We start from the raw sequence: 19593 nt of genomic DNA on the forward strand, positions 1-19593 counted from the left end.
GGAAATGTTAGCCAGCCTGATGCAAAGCACCCAGGACATCATTACTGAAAACAGGGAAGCTGTGTTTTAATTCTGTTGCAGCTCTTTACGAGAGCTTACACATCAGTTCAGTAGAATGTCTTTTGTCTGAGTGCAGGCATGGCATTTGTAATTAGGAAACAAAACTTCACTGCACAGTCACGTAGCATGTTATGTTATTTTCAGCTTTTTTTGCCTAGTTCTGAGGATATGGCAGGGGAAAAAAAAAGAGTAACGTTGGGCATTGTCAGTGAATAACTTGTTTTTAAAACTGCTTAATTACTGGCATAGAGATTGTTTGTAATAGATCTCATAGTAGACTACCTGACAGTGGTGCTGTTTTCAAGGGGGTTTGCTATCAACTGAAGCATATGCTTTTTAATATTTTTTTTTTGCAATGTCCTCTTAAAATGTTGCAGTAAACAGAATATATAATCTTTGAAGATTAACTGATCAAGGATGCAGCAATAATCTCAGTGCTAAGAGGACTGACAAATTACTGCAAAAGTTGATTTCTGCAGGCAGTATTTTTGTTTCAGTTTAATTATAGGAGCTTGATTCAGCTCCATTATTCTTTTCTGTCTGTGAAGAAGGTGTAAAAATATTCTGCAATTTTAAGTGTGATAAGCAAACAAATAATAGTGATGTACAGGAGGTACTGAAAATGCATAGGATGTCTGAAAACTAGCTACTTAGAGCAACACTGAAAGAGAATATATGCAGGCTTCGTAGGTGTATTTAGCCAGAATCATTCTAAGTGGGGGGCAGGCAGAGATGTAATTTCTGGACTGCTGTTTATTAATAGTCTTGGGAAGCAGAGCTGTGTTGAGAAAGGGAGGATGTGCACAGCTCATGAGGCATTAAGACAATTGGGGGAGGAGGAGGGAAAGACACATACTAATCCTTACCCTGAAAGAATAGTTTTTCCAGGGGTGTTGTGTCCCACTGCGGTCACCTATGTCTTTCACTGCTTCAGTCTTGGGCAAGGGAGGACTAAGGTATAAAATAGCCTTTTTATTCCTGTCTTTGATGAGTCTGGCTGTTATTTGGCCCTACATAAATCTGGACATTATTGTAAAAATTCTGGTAGCTAGATGCAAGTATAGCTTTTGCATAAGTTCACTACTTTAAAAAATTAGGTCCTGCTAAGAGCAGTCTGTTGTGGTTTTGTGGCATCTCCGTAGTATTCAGCATTAACAAGAGAGCAAATGTTATTTAACAGCTTGTAATATATCTGTAGAGGAAAAAAAAAAATCACTTCAAGCCGCAGACTTTGTTCAGATGAAAGCAGCTCTCAGACTTACCAAGAAGGTATATATAGGGGAGGATATGATTTTGTCAGCAACTGTGAATACTGATAAAGCTGTTTTTACCACTGCAGTGTCTTCAGCACTGGAGGTACTTCCTATTAGACCCTCTGCAAATATCCAGAAAAACACAGTGATACTGCAACAACAGATGAGACCGATACAGAGGGGAGGATGCGAGTGACAATCCAGCTGCTTGACAGATAGTTTATGTACTTGTTTATTTTTTGGACAGTAAAAGAAATGGCTTAGCTGTTGTGGGATTTTATTAATTTATTTATTCAGGTATTACCAATTAGTTCTGAACATGTCATATAGATTGCAGTCTTCTCTAGAGCCACTGTAACTATGAAAATAGCAGCAGATCAGATTTTTATTTCAGGTTAGTGGATGAAAGCTGTGTTCTACAAGAACAGCATCACTCTCCTTATCAGAAAACACTATGATCAAACTCTGAAGAGTGATGAACAGCTTCAGGATACACCTTTACCTGCTTATCCAAAGCAGTAGACCATTATATTTCCCAAGGTGTAATGTATGAAGAGTGACATAGGGAATAAGGAGCCCCATTTTTTCATATGGTTCCTGAACATTACTTCTTGAGGCTGGCATTTTCTGTCACTCTGGCTCTTTCATAGAAAGTATTTTTGCTATGTCTGGCATTATCTTCTCTCCCACACTTTGATTGGGTTTTACTTTTCTGCTGCTTCTGTGGCGGTTACAGAGTTCTGTCTCTGAAGCTAACTGATGACTTTCTGTGTTTCCCTTAGCACTTGCCTTTTCAGACCTGCTTCCTGCAGAGTCTGACAACCTTTACTGCTCTGGGCACCTCTTGCCAGTGTAAGCAGGTTGCAGGACTGTCTTCTTTGGTAGCAGTTTTAGTGCTTTGGTAGAGCTTATGTGCCTTGATTAAGTGTGTCCTCTGGCTCATAGCTGGGCTTTTCCTGTTTTTTTCCCAAGTTGTAAATCACCCAGTATGGATGGGAATTTATCAGTTAGTAATTTGCACCCATAAGGTGTCATAGCCAGGATAGGAAAAATGTAGTTGTTAGTTATTTGTAGGTTTGCTGCAGTCTATATTATAGTAACATTGAACATCAACACATAAATTGTGAAATCATTGTTATATTAATATGGAAAACATGGAAAGCTGGAAATTTGGCAGTACACTGACAGAAGTGAGAAGAGAAAATGAATGAATTCTCAAGATTTAAAGTGCTGAAGAAATAAAATTTGTTTGAGAAGGGTAAGGAATGCAGTCATAAATAAGACCAGAGAAAAAGGGGAGGAAAAGATGTAAGTTGTATAATATAAAACAAAAATTCACCATTTATCTTTTCTTGTCTATGAGCATATTATAAATTGTGCAAAGGCTGAACTTGAAATCAAAGTAGAGCTAGAAAAATAATAATGTTCGTGAACATTATTATTTAATGAACGGATCAATAAAGTGTAAAGTGCTTTTAACATCTTGACATTAAAAGAGTTGTAACGATTTGCAGTTCTGAAAATCATCCCTAAATACATTTTACCATCCAAGCAAGACAGAATTCACCTGATGTAAGATGTTTTGTTAAAATACTCCATTCTGGCTAAAATAGTATGGTAATCATTGTTGTACATGCTGGAATTCATACATGCAGAGAAACAAATGCATTATCAATGCAAAAACTTGACAGTATTACGGAAAAGCCAAGGAAATGGCCACTGAGGTTCAGAAGCTAGCATAGTTGCAGAATAGTGGTTATTACTAATGGTTAAGAGCAGTCTGAGGCATTTTAGCATGTCTTCATTTAGAAGCAAATGTGCTTGATAAAGTGTAGATTGTAGTAATAGTTGGAGAGGAGTTCTCACAACTCCACTGGAGAATCTCAGTAGGGTGTAAAATGTGAAACTTCCTTTTCTGTTTCCAATCCTGCAACTTCCACCTGTTAACTCTCAAAGCCTTAGCGTACTTCCTGAAAGTGCAGATGGCTGCATTTGGTATCAAGTGCATGCTGCTTTTTCAAGTGCTGATCATGTGCCAGTTGCATCTTTTGGAGCCCCAGGTATTTTGATGAATGGTCTTGACAACACAATATGGCAGGAAAATGGTTACTGTGAGCTGCACATGCTGGAAGGACACTTGGTTTTAAACTGAGGAAAACCAAAACTGAGTTTTCTGAAGGAATAATTAATTGTTCAATGAAAGTAGAAGGTGAGAATCAGGTTCGAGGTCTGTGATTAAGCCTAGCTTTTTAATAAATATTTTAAAATGCTATTTTCAAACAAAAAGTATTTTCAGGTTATATTTAAGGATCTTTTTTACGTGAGATTAACTCTCACTTTCTCTGCTGGCATTACCTTATTACAATGTGCTTGTAGTATTTGTTCAGCAGTGATTGAACAGATTAACAGATAATCTAGATGTTATTTGTAGAATATTAACATTTATTAAGAGCAGAGAGATCAGGTAAGTTTAAACAGGCCTTCTAAATGATAATACTGCTCTGAATCTGCATAGTTCTCTGCCAGACCAACATTTATGGAGGAGCACCTGTCACACAGGCTTCCCAACTTTATGTTGTTAATTCTGGTACTTTTCCACTGGCTCAGTAAAGATTAAGGAGTGTTGAGCTGGGCACATAACAGAGGAAAGCCTCTGCTCTGAGATCAAGACCATGTGGTGATATGTGAATGCGGTGCCAAAAGAGCAATGCATGTCAAGTCGCATGCTATGTCTACCTTAGAATTTGTTAACTCTTTGCCTGCTTTTGTACGCAAAATATTGAGTTAAGAGAATATTATTAAAATGCTGATACTAGGAAATATCTAGCAGGTTCTACACTTCACTGTAAGAGGCATGATTGGAGACAGTGCCATTTCATGGATACAGGAGGGTAACACTGCCCTAAAGAATTGTCTGCTGTCTGTGTCCATGCCATGAAGCTGTTATGAGGTATGGAGCAGGTCAGCAGGAGTCAACAGCTGTTTGAATCATACATGTCTTTCTCTTCTGACCTACGTTTGATTTCTTCTTTTTCTGGATGCCAAAGTGAAGCATTATGGGGTCTGACTATGCTAGTCTTTTTCAGTGGCAGCTAGTCATGATGATCAGGAGTGACATAGAAGATGTTCTAGATTGTTACATATTCAGAAAAAAATCCTAAGGTTATTAAGCATCACATATCAGGAACTCACAACTCATGAATACTCTAAAACTTAATTTCTCTATTTCTCTTCTGTAAGAGTGAGTAATTCCTTATCTTTAATTTATAAAGCTGTTGTCCAAGGTATGTTAGATAGTGTTTGGAACTGCTGAAGTGATAAGCATCTCTGAAAAGTACTAGAAAGGACTAACTGTTGTATCTCAAGAACAATGTTTGAATACTGCACAGTTATTAATGCTTGGGGATGCAGAAAGGACAAGATAAGGTATTAAGTAGTTGTTTACTGGATTGCACCATCTTTCCTGTAGCATCCTATGACCTGCTGGTGATAACCCCTAGGAAGAAACGTCTGGGTATTCAGGGATCTGCTGCAGGCAGCATCAGCCTGGCTTGCATGCTTGAGACCCCATTTCAACAAGACATCTAGGTTTGGGACTTAAATCCAGTTCCCTCATTCTGTATTGAGATGTCTTTTTACTTCATGTGTCTGAAAGTAACAGAAAATAGAAGCATGGAGCCCCAAGTTCCTTACATAAGCCTTTCTCATCCGTGGGCATACGCATAAGGTTGCTGAAATAGCCTAGTGAAGTCCAGTATCACTCATCTATTTACTTGGATTTGTCCCTTAGTGGCTCTCTGCATCCCTCTCTGGTTTTGTCTGCTTCTCTTGTGCTGTGTGACACAGGAAGGGAGCTGGCAAGGAGTCAGGACAGCCACCCTGTGGCTGCCTAGCAGCTGTGAAAGCAGCAACAGGTGCTTAGGAAAAGCAGATGTTGTTTTTTAACAGTCTTAAACTGCTAAGAGCAGAGTCTACTACTGTGAGTGGCTACCTGGGGGTAATTGAGTATGGATTTTAGAAGAGGAACAAGGAAAAAGATGAGTAGATAAGCAGATACTAAACACTGAATTTGATTGGAGACTAGAAAACATTTCCATAAGGAGCGGTTGAAAAATTCGTTCAGTGTCCCAAAGTGAGAATTTTAACCTCTTTTGCATTAACATACTGAAATGCAAACAAATGCAAAAAATTATTCTTCTGGCCAGAATATGGATTTTCCTGCAGAAGGAATATTACCACTTACAAAAATGCCTAACTTTAGCAACTTTGGTGCTAAAAATTAAGTGAAAACTCAGCACATAGAAAACACCAAGTAACAGTATAATCAGTAAAAGAGGCTTTAAATCTGGTGTGAAAACCAAGGAAGTTATGACTTTTACTAATTTTTAGCAATGGTTTATTCTCTGGCTGTCGAGAAAATGACATGTTTTCCTGTAAAATGGGAATATCAGCATGTGTTTATCTGCCATGCAGCAATACGAGAATGATTAGTTAACATTTGCACAGATGTTTGATTAATGAAGCTTTTGTCTCAAACACAGCACCACAGATAATTTTTTTTCTGGCTTTTTGGTTTGCATCCAGGAATGGGAATAAAAATCTCATGCTATGCATAAATTCCAGTGCTCAGTCTGTAGATTTTTTGTCAACTAATTTGTGATGAAGGAGCTACCAAATAAATAGCAATAGAAACACAGTTAATTTAGAATACTAACATATGGTTGCTAAATGCAGCTCTTGGGAAGTTATAAAATTAATTCATTTTTGCAAGTCACCTGTATCCTGTATGATTATTTCATACAGCTGTGAGTAAAAGTAATGAATTTTTCTAGTCTCAAGATATCCTGGAGTGGATGCTTTCCAAAATGCTCATTTTTTTGGTATGTGGATGCAGTTGAAGCATAGTCTTTAACTGATAGTGACTGAATCCTGCACAGTGTATGTCACTTTGATTTGTTGCATACTCCACTACAGTTTAGTGATCATTAATTGTGCTGAACCTAACAAATTCACACTGTAGTTTTGTTTATCTCTAAATAAACAACTGTAGAATTTTTTTTGTTTATTGTCTAGAAGTTTTGAGGCAAAGGACTAGTTTTAGGAAGTAATTTTGGGGGTTGTTTTTAGTGAGTGCATTTACTGATTTGTTTCTTCTTTTAGTGTGCAATCCAGTTGGGTTTTCTGGGTCAGGTGTTTCTGGCTTATTTTTTTGTTTCTTTCTGTATATTTTCATCAAACCTTCTTCAGACTAAAGCCCATATTTTGTCAGGTTTTACTTTTCTGCTTTATATTCCAACACTGTATTTCATGTAGCATCTGCTTCTGAGTATAGACACAATTGGTACTGAAGTATGTCGAGCAGTTCTCTGACTTTGCTTATAGAACACTTCTACCCATCTTACATGGATGATAAGCATCAAAATTCAAACAAACACATGCACATTAGATTAAGATTTATAATTAGTCCATTAAAATTAAAGGTCTCTGGGGTAACATCTCAGTTAAGACGTAGCTCATGGAGTCTGTAGCTAGAAGAACCATCCTCTATTTAAAACAAAGCACAGAATAACTATATTCTGTCTTTTCTGAGCATTCCAAGAAAGAGTAATGATTTCTGAAAGTGGATGCTTGCTGTTATTTTAAAACAAGCTATTGTAGCAAGAGCCTGTGAACTTCTAATCTCTAGATTTTTCTCTGAACAGAGATGGAGTATCAATTACAAGCACACATATGTTGCCTATGAAAGAAAGGGAAAGATGTTTCATTTGGGGTATAAATGCAAAACAGCAAAACAGTTTCTGTTCTAAAAATGGAATAATGCGTCAGGTGTTTAACTGTGACCACAGAATGTGTTTCACTATTCTTTTGTATGAGGTGAGGTGAATGTTGGAGTAGCAAGAGAGGTGGATGATAGCAAAGCACCCCTTGTATGTCAGCTATCTGGTGAGATATTTTGGCTTTAAATTTACGTAACTTTCTGTAGCACAGAATTGTAAATTCAAGAAGGATATAGCTTTGTGTGAATTGCCATTTGTGTAGTGCCTGAAGATTTGCTTTAGGCTCCACTTCTGTGGTGTTGTTACTTCTGAGTATGGACAAACAGCATTCTCATTTTGTCCAAAAGAGGTTAGACATCTTCCAGGTGGAGCAATGAAAATGCTGTGAGAGCCATCAGTAGGTTGCCTCTGGCAGTGGAAATGCCAAAGATGGGCTTAAACAAGCTACTGTGTACTCCAGCCTTGGACTGGCAAAACACTTAGCTGTGCTTAATTTTAAGAGATGGAGATGAACTTGAGTCAGTGGACGGGCGTTGCTGGATAAACACCACGGGCTTTTTCATACCTTCCAAGAAAAATACTGTACTGTCATGTTCAATCCCTGAAGTTCTCATTTCTCCTTTCCTGGTCTCTGCTTGCACAAGGGCAGTGTTACAGGGTGGGAATGGGAGAGGCTCAAAGGAAAAGTACTTTGTGCTGCCCATGTTCTACAAAAGCAACTCAGACAGAAACTTGAATTCCCTTACCTTGTTTTTGTGCCTACAATTTCACAGTTCATGCATTGTTCCTTAAAATGACTCAGTTTTTCACTGCAAACCAGTTAGACAGTGAACTATAAGCAGGATTTCTATTTCATCCACAACTAGGGTGTACCTGCGCAATGTGTGGCATTTGAGAGTATGAAAACAGCCAGATGTCTAGTCTGAATCACATCTCCCCTCCTCCAATTTAGTTTCCAAAACAAGCATGTATTAATATGAGCTGAGGCGATTTAATTCATGTATAATTCCTTTTACTAATCACAATTTGAATCTTTATAAAAACTTTCAACATCTTGTGAAAATTTAAGCATAGAGGTATTACTGTGTATAAAGGGAGCAGCATGGAAGAAGCCTGATTTACTTCTCTAGGAAAAGTGTTTGGCAGCTGTGGGCTCCACTTCAAATTTAACTTTAGCATTTGTGAGTGAAGAAGCCTGGAAAATACATATAGAATCATAGAATACTTAGGGTTGGAAAGGACCTTAAGATCATCTAGTACCAACCCCCCTGCCATGGGCAGGGACACCTCACACTAAGTCATATCACCCAAGGCCTTGTCCAACCTGGTCTTGAACACTGCCAGGGATGGAGCATTCAAAACCTCCCTGGGCAACCCATTCCAGTGCCTCACCACCCTAACAGGAAAGAGTTTCCTCCTTATATCCAGTCTAAACTTCCCCTGTTTTAAGTTTTAACCCGTTACCCCTTGTCCTTTCACTACAGTCTCTAATGAAGAGTCCCTTTAAAAAGCTCAACTGCTGAGCAAGTTGTGGTGGGTTGGAGTGGAGGGACTTGCTTTAGAAAGGTGATGGTCACGGTTGGATGTAATATTGCTGTCATTTACAAGTTGTACATGTTTATTCAGAGCAACCCATTGGAGAGATTACTTGTTTTAGAATAAATAAATTAAATAAATAAATTGATTTAGACTAAATAAATTAACTTCTTGATATGTAATAGTTGCATAGCAGCTTGGGAAACCAGTGATATATCATGTATGACACAAGGGTGAGGCAGCATAGCCCATAGGGATTATGACATACTGTAATGAATATTCAGAGCTGCTCTTTCCAAAATAGCAGAATGCTGCTGTACCTAGAAAAGTCAGGAAGGATAACTTTTGTTCTGAGAAATATTGATTTGAGAGGGCACTAAGAATTATTTAAATATTAATTTTTTGTGCTGTAATAAAGTCTGAACCATGAAAGAGCAAGGAAAGGATTTCAGCTGATAGCCTCTCCTCATTTCATTAGAATGTGGTATCTCTGATCCACCTTTGGGAAACAGGGTTTTTAGCTGCTTCTGAGCAAGTATGTAGATCTGACTTACCAAAGCAAATACGCACTAACTTGATTCCTCATGCAGCTGATCCGTAAATGACTGGTCTGTGTACCACATAAAAGAAGTCATTTACGACACAAAAAGCTTATTTGACCTTGACCTCTGTTCCAAGTGAAAGATCCTTTTTTCTTTATCAATCCAATAAATCATAGCTGATTAGAACAGAGCTTTCTAGAGTAACTTAATTTACTTCATCAATAAGGAGCATTCACTAGAGGAAAAAAATCCCTGAAAGTGTTTTCTAATACTTTCAGCCACATCACCCGTGGCATCAGCTGCACCTCTGTGGAAGGCAAGGAATTGTGTGAGCCAGAAGTTTGGTAGTATGTGAAGTAGTCTATGGAAAAAAAAGAGATGTTAGTTGTGCAATTTAAGTTTATGGAGTCCAATCCTTCTGAGTTCTGAGAGCTTGTGCACAGGCCAAAATCAGTCTGCAAGGTGTTGAGCTGTTCAGCATAGCATGCTCTCAAAATCCATCAGAAAACTGGGAGCTGTGTCTGTAGAAAACAAACTTCATCTGTAGCTTTCTCATTCTTACAGTGATGGGGAGGTCTGGAGCCATGTGTTGAAGTACAGTGTCACAGAAGCCATGCTCTGTGACCAGCTTCCTAAACCCACCAGGTTTGAAAGGTGCCTGTATCAGTCATAAATTTATGACTGAAAAAATACAAAGTATGGCTTTTGAAAAATACAAACTTCCCACTGAACATGGAGTATGTATGTCTGGCAAGGAATCTTTAATCTGTTTGAGTGAAGCACAGGCAATGTAGAAAAATATAACTAAGTCCAGAGTCAGACTCTCTCCTCTCAGAAAAGCCTGTTGACTGCTATTTGACAGTAAATAAGAACCTGTCACAATCAAAATAAAAATAATAATAATAATTTTAAAAAGTTAAAACCTAATCTCAGCTAAGAAAATTCTGAAAGGAGACACCATCTTTTAGTGATTGAAAGTACAATATTCTTGTGTCATCAACGCTTTTGGTAATTGGGCTTGAACTTCCCTGTTTCAGATCTTTCAGGACGGCAGACTCCTGTTTCCCAAATCAAAGATCCCAATATGAACAATATGGATTATTGACATTCAAAATCCTGTGCCATCAAAATAAAGTTTCTCAAACAAATTCTGCTGCTGTTTACTTGTAATTCTTAAGCAAGCTACTGTCTGTAGCAGTAGCTGTATTTCAGCAGAAATTCAAACAAAAGGTTATGAAACACATTTCTCTTTCAATCCCATAGAAATGTACCATTCTTGTAAACATAACTGTAATATAAAACTGGTTTAACTCAGCTGCAGTAGTCCCACTGAAAGCAGAAAAACATTTGAAATTTATGCCATGAAAATGCAATAGATTATAGAGAAAGCAGCAATGCCTTAATATGCATTAAAAAGACGAAAAAAAAGAAAGAAATATAAAGAAGCCAAAGGGAGAAAAGCAGGCTCGAGGCAATCCTAGAAATGTCATGGCTAAGGATAACTTGGTCCCAGGCACTGCAAAAATTCTAGGCAACACTCAAAAATCTGAATTAGTTACTTGTTGGAAATTGCTCTTTTCATATTGTAATTATCACTGTTTCCATAAGGGTAGAGCATAAGAAAATACAGTCATGCTCTTATAATACAGAGAGGATGATCGTCATTCTGCTCAAACATTTTTTAGAAGGCTCACTACAGAGAAGATTGTCTTTTTTTAATAGAAAACCTGAAAATTCCCTATTTTCCAGTAGCTTACTCTTCACACAACTTGAAAAAAGAGTATTTCCTTTCAGATAATTTCCTGGATTATTTCTGCAGCCTGTTCAGTAAGGAATTTTGTGTGATAAGGCCATAAGATGTTTTATAAGTGTGCATATGTTTGTATGGTAGTATCAAAATCCTCTTATGTCCAGCCAAACCGTATACCCCTGGGGTACTCATAAATCGTCATCTGACTAGTACTGAGCTGCTTTAATCCTAGAATTTTCCATTATTTTATATTTGGAAAGATTCATAAGGCCCCAAATATAATCTTAATCTGAATTTAAAAAGGGTTTGAAGTATTTGTTTTTTCTCCACATTGTTTCCACCACCATGGTTTCTTACCATATCTGGCTGTTACTTGCAGTGCTTCGTTAGAATTCCCATCTGTCTCTGTTACATTCAGATTAATAAATCAGACTCCATAACATGTTTTACTATGCATGTTTTACTGTGAATTGAACAGACACCAACAAAAGCCAGACTCTCATGACTTATTTACATTTTCTAAGTAAATTCTGATGGTATTCTCTGTATCAATTTTCTGTAAAGCTTCTGAACACAGATCAAGCTACAGAGCAGAAGAAAAGGAAATAGTACATTACAGACAATTTGTGCCATCCATTTTATTCAGGAGCAGGGTACTTTGATCAAATTTCTTACTGTTCCATTGCGTATCCAAAAAGAAACAATATTTCAAGCCTTACTTGACAGTAATTAAACATATTCCAGAATTGGTGTGTTTTGTAGAAATCATTAAGCAGTTAATCTTTTATTTGTGAAATAAAAGTTAATCTTTTATTTGTGAAAGATGTACTCTACAGTATGTGGGGATAAAGCTAGTAAAATTAGCAAGATTAATATGTGTGTGCTTTACTGAGAGACAAGGCCTGGCCTTGAGTTGAGTAACACAAATATGTTTGACCCTACCTTTGTGTTGTCTGTATTCTCTGTGGCCTTACAGGAAAAGTGGAAATTCACTAGTTTGCCTGTCTGTATTGGGAGTTTTATGGTATAGGGCTCAAGATAAAGATCTTTTGTAACATTAAGCATAGTGAAGACTTTGGCTCACTTACAGACAGGCCTACATGGACACATTTATATGTAATCTATATGAAATGAACAAGAAATCACAGAAATTATACTCATACTCTGATGCAGTGATTGGCCAGAAGAGTCTTGTCTAAACACAGTAAAATAATGAGGGTAGCTCTCATAGGGAAAGCAAAGGTAGGAAGAAACTGCAGGAGCAACAACCAAAGCCCATCCAGATCCATTCAGCTAAATCATTCAGAACAGAGATAGCTGATGCTGTGGCAGGGAAAAGTGCCTTCTTTGATCTCATCACAGATCTGTTAATCAAAATGTAAAAATTATCTGTTCTTAAGTTTTTGCAGGGGAAAAAAAAAGGGGGGGGGGGAATATTAAAAATACTTTGGAACAGGAATATAGAAAAATTGCTATAATTATTTTGATAAAATAAATGAAGAGTTGATTCATACATGTTTAGCACAAATAGATTGGAAGCTGTCGAGAGTGTCCTGAAAATTGTAAAATGTTTCCTATCTTCACTTGAGGCACAATCCTCCCAGCGAGCATTTTTTAAAATACTTGAATAGAAAATAGAAATGAAAATAGTTCAGTTCATTTTTTTTTAAACCACCCTTGATACTATTTCCATACTTAATGCCTTTTACTTGTCTTGTGTAGGTATGTTAAATGTAGTCCCCTAGCATCTTCCTTAAAATGGAGTCCAGATAGGATACTTTGCAACATTTTAGTCTTGAAAAATCTATGATGTAATTTTTGGTTCTCACTTTTGTTGTCTGTGTACTCTTTCAATGCAGGACATCAGCTGTATCAGTATTAGAAAATGACTGATTTGGGTCGGAATCACACTAAAGTACAAATGATATAAAAAGACTGAAAAAGCACACTCAAGATCTCATTTTGCTGTACAGTAACTGAATGTACAGCAGTGAAGATACTGCTGTGGAGCTCTTAAATTTGGCATGCAGTTTGCAAAAAGTTGCTGAAGCTCCTTGTGGTGATGCATCTGTTTTGCCTGATGATGAAAGACCAGCTTCATTTGTATAAAATGAGAAACATTGCCAGCCTGTTATTATTTGGTGCTATGTCTTCTTTGTGTGAAAGTGGCTATGTGTGACCTGTAATTGTAGAATCATAGAATAGTTAGGGTTGAAAAGAACCTTAAGATCATTAAGTTCCAACTGCCCTGCTATGGGCAGGGACGCCTCACACTAAGCCATCTCACCCAAGGCTCTGTCCAGCCTGGCCTTGAACACTGCCAGGGATGGAGCATTCACAACCTCCCTGGGCAACCCATTCCAGTGCCTCACGACCCTTACAGTAAAGAACTTCTTCCTTATATCCAGTCTAAACTTCACCTGTTTAGGATTTAACCCATTACCTCTTGTCCTGTCACTACAGTCCCTAGTGAAGAGTGCCTCCCCCAGCATCCTCCTAGGCCCCTTTCAGCTACTGGAAGGCTGCTATGAGGTCTCCATGCAGCCTTCTCTTCTCCAGGCTGAACAGCCCCAACTTCCTCAGCTTGTCTTTATACAGGAGGTGCTCCAGTCCCCTGATCATCCTCGAGGCCCTGCTCTGGACTTGTTCCAACACTTCCATGTCCTTTTTTATGTTGAGGACACCAGAACTGCACACAATACTGCAAGTGAGGTCTCATGAGAGCGGAGTGAAGGGGCAGGATCACCTCCTTTGACCTGCTGGTCACTCTCCTTTTGATGCAGCCCAGGATACAGTTGGCTTTCTGGGCTGCAAGTGCACACTGAAGCCGGCTCATGTTTCAGTATTTTTCAGAGGCTCTACAGATACTTGCATAAATAAGGGGTAGAGAATAGCACAGCAGAAATTACAACAGCTGTGTTTGTTTCTCACTTCAATTTGTGGACAGACTTCTGAACTGGCATTGTTGAGGAAAATCTTGGTTCTGTATAAGCTATACACATGGGCTATACTGATAACAATGTCAGCCTGTGCATCTCTCTAAGACTGTGCTTTGTATTTTACCTCTCAGGTTGATACAAGAGGATGTGGGAATGGACATCCCTTTTGCTGAGGGTGTACTAAGCCCGAGTTCTACAGAGATGAGGCCTGGTGAGAGAGGTTCTTACTAGTGTTCTTAATTATATCTTGCTCCCTTAGCGTTTAATTATACAGCGAGAAAGATGTTTCTGTGCTGATAAAGAATCATTTTGGTGTTAACAAGAAAAAGTATTAGGTTCAATTTATTTTGTCAGGTTTTTTCTTCACTTGAGAAATTCTAATTGTAGTGTGCCATTTTCTCTTGTGCATTGTTGTCATGATTTGTTTAGTCGTTGTGATGTTTAAGTAGCCTCTGTTATTTATTCTAGATTTGACTGCAGTCTAAGTATACTAAGTCAACATTAGAATACTTCAGATAGAATAGCTTGTAATGTGCCACATGATGCAGGGGCAAGTGGCAAAGCCAGCCATACTTAGCTTTTGTCTTGTTGAAGACTCTTTTTAAGACTGATTAAGACACTCAGAGGTATTTTTAATTCTGTTACTGTATTGAATTAGATATTTTATAGCTTAGACCGAAGACATGGCTACTTGAAAATCAGCACTGTTTGAATAGCACCAAGTGTATAAGAAAACAAATATTTATAGAGGATTTTCACGTACATTTTTTTCCAGCAGTCAGCAGTGTCTTGCTTTGTAACTCTAATGATCTGCATATTGCTCTTTAAGTTCTTAAACATTGTGAGTCACAACATGTCCAAGGCTTGATTTTCATCTGATGATTGCAAAAAAGGGAATCTGGATTTTGCGTTATTTAAGAACTGCCAGCTACATTCCTGTAGGTGCTTTTTTATTTCTCTAAACATTAATGTTGATATTTCTGGGTTATATTAGGTGGTCTTAAATGGCTTGGTATTACTAAAATTGATCTATCCCAGAATGTTTGAAGGTTATTCTTAAGTATGTGGGAAATTAATTGTACATGGAGGAGATAAAGTTCTTTTTTTCCTCCTCTTTCTTCAGAACCTCCCAATTCTCTTGATCTAAACGGTTCCCATCCCAGAAGGATAAAGCTCAGTGCTCCAAATATCAATCTCTCTTTGGACCAGAGTGAAGGGTCTGTACTTTCTGATGATAATTTGGATACACCAGATGAAATTGACATCAATGTAGATGATCTTGACACTCCTGATGAAGCAGACTCTTTTGAATACACTGGACAAGGTAATGTTCTAGATTGTACATGCAGATTTCATCTGTTTCTTTCCTGCTGACATGATCAGTCTCATGTCTGTCAGGCTATGAATATGGTTAAAACATCTGAAAGTTAATGCTAGGTGTCCAGATAGTTTTATTGTCTGCTGTTTTTTAACCTCTCTTCCCCTGTGTAAAGTAATACATTGCTACTTATGCGGAGTGCAGAAAAACATAGAACAGCTGATCAAATAAGTAAAGCTACCTAGAGAGACTCAAATTCAAAGCTTTGTCTTTGACCAGTACCATAGGACTTACCTGAAAAGAGTTGTTCAGGAAGGAGAAAGCAGTTGCTCTCTATTGTAGAAGGCAATCACAGTGTGATGAGAGAGGTTTTTTGTTAGTGAGAAAAGTCTTTGTCTATTCCTGTGTATGATTAGAAAGCTGAGACATGGAAGGTGTGTGCGTAGCATGAGAAAACTAGATCTGGTGATGGAACAACAGAATTCTTTGTTCCACCAATTTAAATATGCTTTCTCAGCAGGGCTAGTTGTACAGTATAGATGCACCCTGAAGTGTGGAATCGATAGTTCAGTCGTCCTTTAATACTAATGATTTTCTCTCATGGGGTGTAGAAGTGTTTTACACCATCTTACTCACTTAGACTCATGATGTATGACATAGTGTTCACACTCATTCCCTGCTAGTACCTTAAGAACTGTACGAACTGTACTCACTAATGGCATAATGTAAAGATCATAAGCTATTTCAGGGGAAAATGAGTGTGATCATTCTGCAATCTACAACAGAAAGAAGCTTTAAAAATGGATCCATTTAAACTAAATTTTCCCTTGCATTTAAATTCTCTATTGGTACTGAGGTCACTATAATTTAAAAATTGTATGCTCTTTGGAGCATACAGGAGCAGTTGCGTCAGTTTGAGTGATATTGCCAAAGAGGCATTACTGTGTATTCAATCATGCATGAGCATTTCTAATGTCACTTCTCATTAGAAAGCCGATTTCCTTACGATAGATGCAGAGCATAGGGCTGAGTTGCTTGATGGTTAGAATATTTTGTGGCAAAGCTTAAAACTAACACGTACACACACAGAGGAGCAGTGTGCTTGCAATTCTCAGACTGTTGTGACCACTGTGTGAGAGCAAAAATCTCTGTCTACAGTGGAACAGATTGTGCCTTTTAAGCCCTCAAGTAAATAAATTCAACTCCAGTGATTTTAGTGCCAGTTGTATGGCAAGCATTATTTGTCAGCTTTTTTTCTGCTTTCTAAATGTGATGGTTTGTTCAATTACTAAGATTGAACCATTTTCCTCTAACAACTAAGTCCTAAGAGTGCAAGGTTCCTGTGGTTTGGTGGCATTTTGACAGTTGTGCAGCTTGATTTTAGACATACTTAATAGGTAAAATTAACGAGGACATCTAAGTTCTCCACTTAGATGAGCCAGGTGCAGAGAGCAGAAGAGGAAAAACATCATGTTTTATCAAAATAAGCCAGCAATAAAAACTGTCACTACACGTATATGTATGTGCCCATAGGTTCTGTGTGTGTAGACGTATATACACAGTATACTGTCTTATTCCAGATTTCATAAATTATTTCATTCTTATGATAAACCGGTGTGTGTTAAGAATCATGTACTTCAATTTGTGTGAGTAGTTTAAGAAGCAGTATTAATCAAAGAGGCATCTGAAAATAAATCAGTGCATAGAAAAATTTGAGGGCTTCCATGAAACATTGTGTTCTTCTTATCAAATAAAATAACTTCTTGTAGTTACTTCTGAACTCTCGTAGATCTTTGGTATTTTCAAATAAGATGTCTGATCAGCTTTTTATGTATACACATGTATTTCATTATATATCTCACTATATATTTATGTACTGTTACCTCACTATTGATTTACATGATCAAATTCTGCCCTTACTTATGACTGCAGAGCCAGAATTACACTTTAAAAAGAACTGTTGATTTTATATATTTACTTCAAATATGTGTAATGTATAAAATGTACAAAATCTTTACTATGAAGATAAATTAATAATATGGACACAGCCACAAGGCAAAGTTGCTTCAGCAAGAATAGTGCAAAAAGCAAATTTTTTGCCCCACATTAAAAAGAGTATGTTGTAACAATAACTAAAGAAGGAAATCAAATAACTCCACTTTTCATGTCACTTTCTCTGTAACCAGCCATTAAGTTTGAAAAACTGGAATGCAATTCAATTTGTTGCTAAGAGCCATCTTATCAATGTACGATGGAAATGTAGATTTTGTTAATTACTTCACAGCTTTTCTGAAAAAAAGATTATTCAGCAGAGAGAATCCGCTAAGAGACTTCATAGTCTCTTGTCAGCCATGCAGCTTTTTTATTGTAATCATTGTGTCTGTGGACTACATATACCTGTTCTCTCATGTGTGTTGGTATAAGTAGGCCAGATTGCCTGGCTGCTCTGTACCTCACATCTGGGAGTGAAATGGGGTTTAACCTCAACTGAAAGGTCCTGGGGAAGGCAAATACAGTGCTTATTTTGTGAGGAGTCAACATTATCTTATGACTGAAGGAGAGAAAGACGTGTATTCTCCATGTTTGCTCGTGCCAGATGTGAAGAGATTGGAGGCAAACTGGGAAAAAGTTAAGAATCTGTACCTCTGTGGTAATTTATTCTGTAGATAAGAAGCATTGCTATGTTCACTTTTACTTCCCTATTTTGCTTTCTAGCATAGTTCTCATGCCTGCCACACAAAGATTTTTAAAGACCTACAGTACAGTACCTCTAGTGAGCAGCTGATCATTTTTACTAACTGGATGCAAGTATCTTGTGGAGATATTCTGCATGATGATAATTGCTGCTGTTCTTTTTATGTTCATAATAATGAAAAATTTTTAAAAATTGGAAATTTTCATTTACTGACTGTAATATAACCAAATTCTGCTTTTATTTGTATCATTGCTGTAAAAGTCCAGTTGATTTCAGTCATGTGTTTCAAATGTATCAAACAAAATATTTAGAGCTTTTACAGTAAAATGTAATACATAAATTTTCATTTTTCAGAAGAGCAGGCTGCTACTAAGAATGCTTCCCAGGAGGAGTCTGAATCAATTCCAGAGTACACTGCTGAAGAAGAGCGAGAGGACAACAGGTTATGGAGAACAGTGGTTATTGGAGAACAAGAACAAAGAATTGATATGAAAGTGATTGAACCTTACAAAAAGGTCATTTCACATGGAGGTAGGAAAATCCTGAATGCGTTATTTAGATTGATGTTAAAAAATAATGCTTTATTGAGTGTGATTTAGTTCTATTTTAGTTCAGCTATCATACTGGTAAAGGGAGAGAGAAGTGTTTTTTTTTCAGCTGTGGCTGAAATCAACCCAGCTTTCAATTCAGTTTAGCAAAGACTAATGAGTATTTTAAATATAAAGCAATTTCAGGAGCAAGAAATAACCTGACATATATGTATTACTAATATTCTGGTCATTGTAGGCTAAAACTGTCTTAGAACAAGGGAAAAAAATTTTGCACAGAAAAAAAAATTAGAACTTCAATCTGTGGATTTTGGCAAACACTTTTGCATGAAGAAGTTCCCTGTGATTTGCTGAATGATGTATGTGGGTGCACAGATTTAAACAAGTAGAGTGGCAAAAGAGAAAAAAAAGCAGTTTTTCCTGTGGTGTCTGTTATCTGGCTAAGCTCCTTAATGTTATTTTTCTGCCATTTATAGTTGTCAGCAGATAGCATTTCATCAGCAACTGTTGGTTAGGGGTTGCTGGGTGGGGTTTTTTTTTATGTAATTTGTTAATGGTTTTCAACCAGCATATCAAACATTTAAAGTAGGAGAATTACCTCATGTGCTTGCTATATAGCCTTCTTTGCTCATCTGCTTCCTAACCTCCTCAGAGAATTTGAAGTTCTAGTGTTACTAGCACACTTCTGTATAAATGAATTCAAATGGTTAAATATTACTACAGCTGTTGAAGGAAGAATATGAAACAAGTCTTTCTAACTGCTGCTAAGCGCCTTTTCCTTGGTGTCTCAGGTTTAGATTATATTTGGATTCTATATGTTTGGGGGACACTGCTTGCCACCTGTTAAGTAAGGTATTAAGTAAGCATGAATTGCTCTATTCCTGCAAAAACTGAGGCAAGTAATTTAGCATCTCAAGAGGTAAGATTTATGAGTTTATATGAGGATGCTTCTGTTACAGTGTTGCTGATCTATAACATCATTTAAAGGTAAATGAGTGTTTTCAGTACATTTTCAGTGTGGAATCTCTATCCGATAAAAGTGACATAAATAAATTGTGGTTAATCGTATTACCTGAGGATGTGGTCCTCAAAATCACGCATTTACATTAAAAGCAGCTAAATGCTAGCCTACATATGTTCACAGTGGCCAGTGTGCAGAAGGTATAGTCTGAATT

At 37.3% G+C, this 19593-nt stretch overlaps 1 protein-coding gene across 7 annotated transcripts in view; it reads left to right on the forward strand.

The window, feature by feature from the left end:
- The window catches only part of PRUNE2 (prune homolog 2 with BCH domain), a 144248-nt gene that overhangs the window by 93330 nt on the left and 31325 nt on the right, over nt 1-19593 (forward strand). For all 7 annotated transcript variants that reach the window (XM_057402138.1, XM_057402136.1, XM_057402140.1 and 4 more), the window contains 3 exons: nt 13989-14068; nt 14981-15181; nt 18225-18401. In XM_057402138.1, the coding sequence (XP_057258121.1) occupies nt 13989-14068; nt 14981-15181; nt 18225-18401 (458 nt within the window). The remainder of the gene's footprint in view (nt 1-13988; nt 14069-14980; nt 15182-18224; nt 18402-19593) is intronic.

The sequence above is a fragment of the Pezoporus wallicus genome, unplaced genomic scaffold (assembly GCF_028554395.1).
Source record: "Pezoporus wallicus isolate ANWC-B61680 ecotype Strahan unplaced genomic scaffold, APGP_CSIRO_Pwel_v1 contig_6275, whole genome shotgun sequence".
In the NCBI taxonomy this organism is placed as follows: domain Eukaryota; kingdom Metazoa; phylum Chordata; class Aves; order Psittaciformes; family Psittacidae; genus Pezoporus; species Pezoporus wallicus.